This window comes from Pagrus pagrus (assembly GCF_965226575.1).
Source record: "Pagrus pagrus genome assembly, chromosome: 7".
NCBI classification, from domain to species: domain Eukaryota; kingdom Metazoa; phylum Chordata; class Actinopteri; order Spariformes; family Sparidae; genus Pagrus; species Pagrus pagrus.
In genome coordinates, this window is record NC_140191.1 from 26,742,758 (window position 1) to 26,754,173 (window position 11,416).

Sequence of the window (11,416 nt, forward strand, 5' to 3'; positions counted from 1 at the left end):
AGCAGCTTGTAGCACAGTCACTCCGCACTATCTAGAGACTGGTATATAACAGAATTAAAGCCTTTGAGGACCCTCTGGCTCGTCAGATAGCATCTCTTGCTGTCACAGAAAACGACATTCATTCCTCCCATATCTTGTCCGATTCTCCCTGAGTCATAGCAGCCGTGAACTCTAACCTGGCCCTGACCCCCCTCTCCTCTGGCGAATGGCCCCTCTTTATTGTGAGGATGATGGGTGACACAGGGTTGGCTTGAGGCCATGTTGTGTTTTAACCAAGGCCTGCACATCTCTCCTCAAAGCTCAGCCTTGTTGATTCACCACTGCGCTAATTAAAAATCCACTGGTCCGCTGAGCACAGGATGGCCTGTGGCTAAACCTGGGGTGTGATGGGATGGCTAGGCTGTGGTCAGTATGTGCATGAATGTAAAACACAAAGTTGAACAGGGACAAAGGCCTGACATAGGAAAGTAAGAGTACATGCAACAGAGGAACCGCCTACGCTTCGCACGTTTGAGTCTGTGACGTTGTGTGTTTGTGTGTGAGCGGTTAGGTTGAGGGCAGGCACTCTGAGAGTGTTCGCAGAGCTGTCCCCCTCCAGCGTTAATGCTCCTGACCTTGGTGGAGGAGCTGAGGGAGAGCTGGTGGTGACGGATGGCTCCTCTGACTTGGGATATAGATCGAGCACAGAGACACATTGAGCCACAGAGCTGCACTCACTCACTGCAGTCCTTTCACATGATGCTGCAGTGGGGGTGCAGCGCTGCAGTTAGCCTGACCTGCCAGCACAATTTATGTGTGTGTGCTTCTTGTGATCATAGCAGAGAGGACTCATGACTCCCTCACGCTACCATGGAAATATTACCACATTCAGTGAGGTTTTTTTCATGTCTGAGTTAATTATTAGTCTCTCTCTGAGGGCCTGTGGCTACACGTCACTGAAATCATAAGTGATCACATAGAAGACTCTTACAATGCCAAGGGCAAGCTACTATTTCTGAGACCAGCGCAGATATCAGTGGTCTGATCAAGATTTCAGGGTTCATTACAGAATTTTCCTTTTGGAAAACTAGAAAAACCTGTGAAACCACAACCAGGCGATGAAACACAAAACCTTTCAAAGACACTAGTAGTTGTACTGATAATATTCTGTTATGTTTGTGTGTGGTCTGACTACAATGTTGCATTCATTAGTTCCCTGCGCCTCAAACAAAGCTAGCTAATGCAGGCGAAAATGTTGTTATCAGGCTGAAATGATGACCCCGTCTTGAATAACAATGCTCTCTTCTTTTAAATACAGGCACATGAGTAGAAAAACAAAACCGTGGTCATATGATTGGCTGAGTGCTGATCGTATGATTTCACATATTACCCTCCTCAAGAGGCCGAAACAATATGACTTTTTTGACCTGATGATCTTGTTGTGATACATTAAAGGTCCAATATGTAAGAATCTGCCGCCTATTATACTCCCAACATATAAGGGCAGCATATCACAGTAACTGCTAACGCCAGTAGATATCTCTGAAACACAGACGTCTTTGACATAACGTCAAAACTGGGACTTCTTTTTTCAAATGCTGCTGATAATTCTAGTCCATATTTGAATGCACCTTTAAGGTGGTCTAGATAATATTGTACAGTATACTTACAGGATTCATTTTATTCATCAACTGTCATTGTATTTAATGTATTTTGTAGACACATGACCTCTCAACTGACCCCCTGCTCAGGTACTTGTATGGTGTGTCCCTGTTTCATGTCTGAAGAAGGGCTTGTGCCTGAAATGCCCACATGGAGGTAATAAAACTCATTATTATCATTATCATCACTTGTGTGCAAACTAAATTTTTGTATTTTCATCTGTCGGTGTTATTGGTGTGTTTTATTCTGTGCTACACAATGTTTCCGCTTCCACACATTCATGGTTGTTATACAATTATTATGAGTGAATTAAGTTAGACTGTAAGTGATGTGTGTGCACAATTACTGTGTTCCGCTGCTGTAAATCTGATTAGAAGCCTGCCGGCAGTGAACTTCATTTGTTTTTCTCTGTACAGAGATCTTTGTAATATCACATTCTTAATATATATAACATATATACATTATATATTATATATAATATATATAATATCGTCAATATCCTATCTTACTATCCTATCAAATATTCCAGTAAGTATATACACTTATGTATTACTAGGCCTATTATAGTACCTTATATGCAAGTACATACAAACACCCGGCACATCACAGTTATTTGTTGTGTTTTTTTGTTCAGTTGGTATATAAATCATAATTAAACCATCATTTCCCATCAAAAAATTTCATATTTGAAAACAACCTGTGGGGTTCACCCTAAAATGTCTACTCATGATCAAGGCTATCTGTGCAAAAGCTTGAACTTTTCTAGGTTTAAGCTAAAATATTTGTTGCTATGACAACAGCTCCAGATAACTCTTAAAACAGCTTTGAAGAACTGAAAAACCGAGACGTGTGTCAAATCATCAAGAACCAAATCAATCTGATTCAGTTGGTTCAATATTAGAATAAATAGATATAATGTGCAAACCCCTACATAGTCTATGTATGTATGTATGTATGGTCTAATCCTACATTGGTAAATCTGATTCACATTGTTTCTTTCAGGTCAAGTGTCTATGATTTATGGGGATCTAATGGCAGAAATGAAATATAATATTTAAAATGATGTTTTCATTAGTATAAAATGTGTTTTTGTTACCTTCGAATGAGCCTTTTATATTGTGGGTCCTCTTCCACAGACTCCACGACCATGTTTCTAATCAAACGGTGACTCGAGAGAGGACCTTTCACATTTTTCACACGTAGCAGCATCCTGAGGGCAGGGCGAGGTGAGGGGTGTTCAGCTGATTGGAATTTGCAACCTCACCGCTAAGATGCCACTAAATCCTACACACTGGACCGTTAAATATTGTGAAGAAAACCTAAGCTGGCATGAAAAACTACGAATACTTTGAAGCAAAGCCCTCAAACTTTCCATTTGGGATGTTGCCCTGAATGTAGTACTGAATGTTCTTTGATTGACTGGAAGATTACTTACTACTGAGTTGAGTGCTGTACACCAAATTTCCCCTCATGGGTCGATTTACTGTTAATCACATTATCAAATCAAGCTATTGGAAGGCACAGAGGAGTGATCAGCTACAAGTCATGTGGTCAGAATAACACATAGTCCATCTTAAAGTAGCACTTCTTCATAAGCAGGTTGAAGCAGTAGCAGAGTTGTGTGTAGAACAGGTTGTACGTTCAGCGTGAGGCATTTCTTGGAGACAGTAATAGCTTTTGATATGAGTTCTGTCCTGACTGCAGGGCTCACAGACGATATTTCTCTGTCTGACAAAGAAAGCAAGGAGATTCAGTCTGTGTGTATGTGTGTGGGCGCTCTCGCTCAGGGGAGGGGTGTGATGCTGGTGTGACTGATTTCAGACATCTTACTAATGTGATGGCATCGGAGGAGGCAGGTGACACATTCAGGACAAGTCTCAGGTAAACAACTCACGCTCGGTCAGGTATTTCATTACACCTCTCTCACGTCCGCTGGGCAAGATAATGTGTAATAATCACTGCTACATGTGTGTGTGAGCGTGAGAGGAAGAGGCAGGAAGAGAGAGAACACAGCCGCTATTCACGACACAAGGCACCTTCATCTCCTCAGTAAATGAAGTCAATGAAAGCCAGCAGTGGAGTCAGATGACAAACTGAAGATAATGTGGTTAAGCCCCTACGGAAGAACAGGGGAGCGGAGTGAGTTTTCTTGCTTACTGTAACAGGCTGATCTAATAATCTGTGTGCTGGAACAACAGTGTTGCTCGGCTCAGCTGGGACTTGAAAGAGCGGCATTTTAAAAAACGGAGCCGGAGAACAAAAGTGAAGAGGACGAACAAAAGGAGGAGAGGAGTGTGACTCGCCCACCCTCAACTCTCTGCAGTGAGAAGTAAAAATAACCTTCACGCACACACACACACACTCACACACAGGAGGAATAATCCCTGGGCAACTTGGACATATTTAATCTGCCTCTCATTTTCAAGAGGGATTAATTTCTACTTCCTAATCTGCTCAGTGTCCCTAAATCACATCTCATCGGTGCACTTTTCCCTGTGCGGCCCCGTCTCCGGTGTGGTTGTCTGACAGCCCGAGTTTACCTACAGCTACCTCTGTGGCTTAACTAGGATCAGACCGAAGCTGGCAAGAGACCACGTGAAAGTAAACACTAGGCATGGATGGTGAAAGATGATCTGCTGCAGCACTATTTACATTTGCACCATCTGTACATACAAACCTGCTGACTTTCACAACAAAAACCCTCAAATTTAGTTTGTAAAATGCACTTATTTTTTCTCAGCAACATGGTGGAGCCCGCTAAGCACCATTTAAACCATTAGTGGTCAGTGCAGACAGGTTTGTTGGCAGTTTTAACAATCTACCAGCGCTGAAGATGGTTACGTAACACATTATTGTCACCTCAATCACATCAATAGCGGGCTACGCTGCCTGACTGATACCTGCTTTTTATAGAAACATCAGCTTGTGCAAATCCTTTCGAGCAGTCTAACCACCGCCGTACATGCAAAACAAACGAGATGTGTGTTTAATAAAATGAAATAAACACAGAATCTTCCTGTTCAGCTACAAATGCTCATTTTGTAAGATAGATACATTATCATGCACTATACCATATACTGCGGTCCAGTACTCACCCTGAAGTAATCGCTGCACGCTGCCAGCACGGCTTTGTGGGCATGGAACTTCTGCTCACCAGCGACCAGGGTGACGTCACACAGCAAGCCATCCTTCCTCTGCTGGTTGAGGGCAGCGAGGACCGAGTCCTGGTGTGACTTTGACTGACAGAGCCTCTGTCCTGTCAGCATCTCCCTACTGCTACACACACACACACACACACACACACACACACACACACACACACACATACAGAGGATATGTTATTAAACTGCAGTTAGATGCAAAGCTTTGGTTATACTGTATTAATGACACTGATAATAACATTACAACTAGCTAACTAACTACGGCTACTACCACTACTATAATTTAACCCTTGAACGCACACATCCCTATTGGGGAGAGGCTGCCTAAATGAAAGAAAGAGACTCATTTTGTTTGCTAACTACACCCTTACATTGAATTTGAACAATTTTTTGAATAGTTAGATTTCTTTGACACTACAGCAGAAAGACCTTTGCTAGCAGCATGGCTCTAGAGATAGCAGTTTGTTTCTTTGCCCCACCATTTTAGTCCAGTCTGAAATATTTGGATGAACTGTCATTGAATTTCGCACAAATAGCCATGACAAGAGGAGGAACGTTATTATGAATAGCCTATTAATTAGGATGCGATGACCTTTAACTTATGTTTAGTGCTAATTAGCACATGTTAGCTGGCTAACGCAAAAATCTAAAATAACATAAAATAAAACACGGTAAGATATGCTAAATGTCTGCATTAAGATTGTCATTGTGAGCCTGTTGCCATGCTAGTGTTAGCATTTAGCTCAAGCGTTTTTCATAAGTTTAAGCCGCAAATGTTAGCAAGATAGCGCAATAATCTAAAATGACATAACATGCAAAACTTTAATATCTGCTAAACATCAGAATTAGCACTTTCAATGTGAGCATGTTGCCATGCTAGTGTTAGCATTTAGGTCGAAGCTCCAGTTCGGCTGAGATACAGCCTAACAGAGCTGCTACCTGCGGACGCTCATGTCTTAAGATTTCAGTCTCAGTCCTCAATTCGTTCATTGAACTTCTAATACTTTTATGACAGAGCAGTTTTGATAGCATTGGCAGTCCATGAGAGTTGCAGGCTACATAGTGTTAGCATCTTGTGGAGAGAGCAGCAGGTCCTACAGGATGTATGACTAAAATATGAATAAAAATGACATTTTTGACTTTTTTTATATTTCAAAGTAAGAGTTAAATTAAATCAAATTGAATGTTGACAAAGTGACACTACTAATCACACAAAATCCTTTGCCACGAATGACACTTTCATTAATGATTCCACACTTACAAAGAACACTTTGTGCCCATCAGTATGTGTCTTACAGTTCTCAGTAAAGATTTTTTATGGTGGATGTGACAAATACACAGACTACATAACACGTCCGAAAGAGTGTGGCTGACTGGCTGACTGATGGACTGCTGTGGATCCATGTAGCGCCAAATATACCCTGTTTTCCAAGCCATCCTCAGTCCCACTCCACTTGTACCCATCCATCAGCAGCATGCCACCCTGTCCATCCAAATCCATCTCTGTCCACTTACAGTTGCAGCAGTCACTCTAAATGCTGCTGTCTGCCAGGAGGCTCGCTCTGTCACCTTCATGGTGATGGGGTGTAAGACAGAGGAAATAATGGGTGTGTGGGTGGGTGCGTGTGCGCGCCGTGGGCTGAAGGTAGGATGAATGATGAGTCAGGCTGTTTGTTTGGTGGTTGGACTCTGCCGGAGGGAGAAGCCGGGGAGAAAAGGACAAAATTGCCGTGCTGGATGATGGGGAAGGGAAATTACAGGATTTTACAACTCAGAGAGGGAGAAGAGGTATGGGGGATTTGTGGAGAGATGGAAGCCTTAGGTGCCCTTGATGATAATAAATTTATGAAAATATCTAGATAAAAATATTATCATTTAACTTTCATCAATTTGAACGTATAGACTTGCTGAACTGTGCAGTAGTGTTTTAGTATTGCACTTTCATAACATTAAGAGAATGGTCAAAATTGAAGTAGCAGAGGTTGAGATAGTTTTTCCATAATGCAGCCAATCGTCACTCTCGAACTTCATGCCCCCAGGCTTGCAATTAAAAGAATGTCGTCTCCAAGGTGAAACCAAGATGACAGAGCCACAGAGTACATAACAACTTGCAACTTTTTTCAAGGGTTGAATATGACCCCCGATGAATACCCTTGTTTTATAAAATCAGTGAAGTTTCATTTTAAAGGCACAGTGTGAACTATATCTTTCAGGAGCGGGCATTGCTGTCTGCCGGTGTCTTTTTGATACTACCACCCGGGGACACCAAGGTCTGAAATCCTGCAGATGGTTTAACTTGCCAGAAAGCAGGATTTGCAAGATGACCATTTGATCTCAAAAAAACAATCAGGCCGGGCTTCAAGCTATGCGCTTACGGCCCAACTACCGTGGTTCAGACCAATCAGCGTGCTATGAGGAACTGCTGGCAGCTACATGCGAGGTTTATATGTGACGACAGTGAGAGAGGCGACTGTTTGTTTGAAAAAGACAATGGTGGCTCCATGGGAGGTTAGCATAGATGCTGCTAGCATCAGTTATATCAGAACTGGAGAGAATTCTTCATTGAAGGAAGAACAAAGAAGAGCAAAAAGGCTTTTCTCAATTATTTTTTGAAAGCGCCTGCCCTTTTCCAAACAGTTTGTGAGGGCGGCTTCTCATATCATTCTGTGTGTCAGGTTCACACATGGTGCCTTTAAAAAACAGAAAAGGTTGGCAGATTGATTAAATAAGTCTGGCAACATTCTTTATTGTTATCAACAAATCCCATAAATAAAGACAAACACAGGAGTTGACCCTACTAACAAGTGTTGCCTGTGTAGCCCAAGCCTGATATATTTTATTCCTCTATGCCACAGAGCTCCAATGTTTTCCAAAATCAACTGAAAACACAAAAGTAAGCCACCAGGATGAACTGCTGTAAATACTCACCTGCGCATCTCCACAGCCGTAAATAGTCCCCAACATACACACAATATACTTCTGTTTGATCAAAGTTTGTTGAAACTTCAATGCCCAGCTGTTTTAAGGAGCTTTATTTAACCACTTTTTAAATAAAATAATATATTTATGACCCGTTCCTATAAAATTCTGTCAGCAGAATGTATGTTCACTTGAAATGAATGTGCTTGAGCCTGAGAGCTACAGACAGGCTGTACTGACAGTATTGAGAAAAGGACTAGCATGTTGTTGGTTTTGGTCTGTTCATGGGATTTGTTGACCGTGATAAAAATATAGAATACAGCGCTTCTCTAAGTAGGATTACCCTTGTCTAACCTCCACTGCACAATAAGCTGGATAAGGACAGAAAGCCAGTGCAGAATGCACACTGGCCACCAGTGCTGCAAGTAAAGATTATTTCCATTACCATTATTACATAATCTGCTGATTATTTTAATGATTAACTGCTTCATCGTTCAGTCGTTTAGTGTTAGAAATTGTGAAAAATGCTCATCACAATTTCCCAGACCCAAAAGTAACATCTTTAAATTATTTATTTTGTCCATCCAACAGTCCCTAACTCACAGACTCTTCATTTACTGTCATAACTGACGAATAAAGCAGTAAATCTTTACATTTAAGAGGCTGAAACCAGCAAATGTTCAATTTTTCAATTACCAAAATCATTGCCAATTTATTTTCTTTCCATCAACTAATCCATTAATCCATTCATCAACTAGTCGTTGCAGCTGTACTGGCAACACCTTTATTGATGAACATATTGATCTTACATGGATGTACTTCAGGTTAAACAATCATTCTCTCAGTCTCATAAGCAAGTGTCTCTGTGTCTACATTTGCTGAAATAGTACATTACTCAGTGCATATTATACAGTAAGTGCAATTTATTTATTTTTTATTTATGTCTTTAGCCTTGAGCATGCATAGTTGGTGTACAGTATGTCTAGACGGATAAGGCCACTTACCTGAGGCTGGGTTCAGAAGGCATGCCCCTAGACAATGGAAGAGGAGATGGTGGTGGAGGTGGGGTGACGGTGTTATGTGGCTCCTGAGGACTGTAGTCTCCTCACTGGGAACATACATCAGCCTGATAGGACAGAGCAGCACGTCAGCTTTACTCAGTCCATCCACTCGACCCAGCCGCACTGTGACAGCCTCCTGTACGACGCGTGAAGGGATGCATCCGCCCGTCAAGCCTAATGCTGACTTCTCCCTTCTCGCAGACACACTGCTCTTGACTTTGACGATTCTTATAGCCGTTCTCTCAAGGCCTTGTTCACCTGCAGCGCAGTGGCTGCGACAGCCACAGGCACCTCGGAGTAGGGAATAAACAAGCTCAGCACTTCTACAAAACAAGCTGGGAGTCCAAATTACACCAAGTCCCTGTGGTGTAGCTACAACCTTGACATAATGTGCTACACACCTGAATCTGATATCCCTCCCTGTCTCTTGCAAGATAATAGCCGGCAGCACAAGAGGGAAACAGAGGTCAGCACAGATGCACTCAGAAATCCAAGCTACTCTGTGTACTCTGATTGAAATACTACTTACTTACTGTACACTAAGACACCTCAAGTCCTCTCAAATGACTGTTGTATAGAAGGAAATCTTTGTATGTACGTGGTTCACCTGAAGTGTAGACAGGAGTGTACAACTGGCTGATCTTGAGTGTAGTCCCCAGCCAGATCTAGTTATTGATCTGTGTATGAGTGACCTTCAGAGGCATGGCCACAGGCAACTGCTCATAACTGATGAGGGAGTGAAGGAGCTTATCCTGTGGTCCACTGCCAAAACAGGCCAACACATGCGCATATTTAATAGCTTTTCCTACATAAGCTTATAATAGTGTGTTTTTTAATATAGAGAATGAAAATCAAGCAAATGTCCATGGAAACCTTGTCTGTAAATCACATCAGGAGTGCAATTAGGGCTAATAACCCATCCTGTATTGGTCACTGGTTCATCACATATCCTCAATGTATGTAGCTTATGAAGTTCTGATGGCAAATGACATTAAATTCAGCAACATCTCTCACACCTTCTAGGTGAGCCATGAAACCTCAGAAATGATTAAACATATCCGGAAGGTGGATATATTTAGGATCTGATAATCACAACAAGTAGGCCATTGTTCCCTGCTAAACACTGTAATCTCCTGACTGAAAACAACCACATTGGTAGATGTTGTCTTTTGCGCTCAAGAGGCAATTAGGATCTACCCCATGAACTGCGCGCAACTGATGTGGGGAGAAGGAGGAAGGTTTGGGTTGCCAGATCTTCAGGCACCATTAGTGCATTAACTGTCACTTTCCAAAAGCTCCCAGCTGTCAAAAGGTCTCCTAGCAACAGGCCAGCGCCTCGGTCCACAAACTATGAGGACGGAGAGCAACCTCCTCCGCACGAGCACAACGATCCTGTTGCATCCATCGCAGGGCGCACTCAGGCAACCCACAACCGCAATCTGTTTGTTTTTTTTAGGGCACCGTGCGGCTTTGCGGGAATTTACTGTATTCGGCTCCCTCTTGTTTTAATATACCACAAGCTTACGCACCTCATATGACTGTGTTACGATTCGGTCCCGTCCCCTCTGGCGGCGCCTCCGTTACAAATGTCATTTGATGTCCGAGGCTGGTCTCTTCCTGCATCCGCGGCGGGAGGAAAGAGGAGCGCTGCGGCCAGCAGATGCGCTCAGTTCTCACGGACACTTTGTTGGTTCCACTGTAGCACCTAAATTGTTACATTATAACCCCGCCTCTCCACGGCGGTCACATGAATGTGGACTGAGAGGGGAAACAGCGCCCCCAGGTGGTTAATTGGGGCACGGCACACTGTGTTTACTATATGTACAGTGAGATGAGGGCCTGCAGGGACACCAGGGGTCCTCAGAGGATTTCTAAGGGGTGTACAGAAAAATTGGGTATCGTTTGATGTTTAATGTTAATGTCATTTAACACCATACTACTCCACCAAGGACTGACTATTGAACCCAAACAGGCCATATTTACATCACAACTGAGTAGCTACAACACTGGCGCTGTAAGTCATAATGGGAGTTATTTTCCTTTATTGAAGACATTTAACCAGTGAGTAGTTTGTAATGGCTACATTTCTACTAATATTTATATTCTCACATAGACTATTCTGTGGCTGTATTTTATTAGCTGTGTACTACTGTTTTTATATCTGTTGAGTATCACCTGGAGGCCGGGTTTTGGTTGTTCCCTGGCTAAATTGATACACTTGTAATTTCCATCAAGCGTTATGAGGTAAAACTATAGTACACACATCGTTACCCACTCTTTCTTCATCATTTCGTAAATAAGCGACAGCACCTCCTGTTGATATGGATGTGAAAAAAAAGCAAATATTGTCTGGATTAATAGACAAGGTGACTTTAGTAAACAAATCCCTGCAGTGTTCCTGCCATCTCTGGTCTGGGACTGTCCCATCACTCATCTGCAGGGATGCTGCGTTCAAATGCTCCCCGTCAATCCCCGTTTTCTGCAGCTGTTGACGCATTCAAGTGCACCCTTACATTGAGATATTTAAAGTTTCTACCACACTTCTGAGAACTTAGCATCTTTCAACTTCCAAAACTATAGGTGACATGCATCTTTTACTTCAAGAAATTGGTTTTATGAATATTATTTTACATT

General features: G+C 42.4%; 1 protein-coding gene across 2 annotated transcripts in view; it reads right to left on the reverse strand.

Annotated features, from left to right (window-relative positions):
• Positions 1 to 10,540, reverse strand: part of klhl32 (kelch-like family member 32) — a 31,792-nt gene extending 21,252 nt beyond the window's left edge. The window contains exons 1-3 of one of the 2 annotated variants that reach the window (XM_084357538.1): positions 10,312 to 10,540; positions 8,726 to 8,847; positions 4,737 to 4,914 (exon numbers count right to left, since the gene is read on the reverse strand). In XM_084357538.1, coding sequence (XP_084213664.1) covers positions 4,737 to 4,914; positions 8,726 to 8,748 — 201 coding nt within the window. In that variant the 5' untranslated portion in view covers positions 8,749 to 8,847; positions 10,312 to 10,540. Of the gene's footprint in view, positions 1 to 4,736; positions 4,918 to 8,725; positions 8,848 to 10,311 lie in introns of both variants that reach the window. The other variant, XM_084357537.1, reaches the window with a different exon arrangement.
• Positions 10,541 to 11,416: the final 876 nt, after the last annotated feature.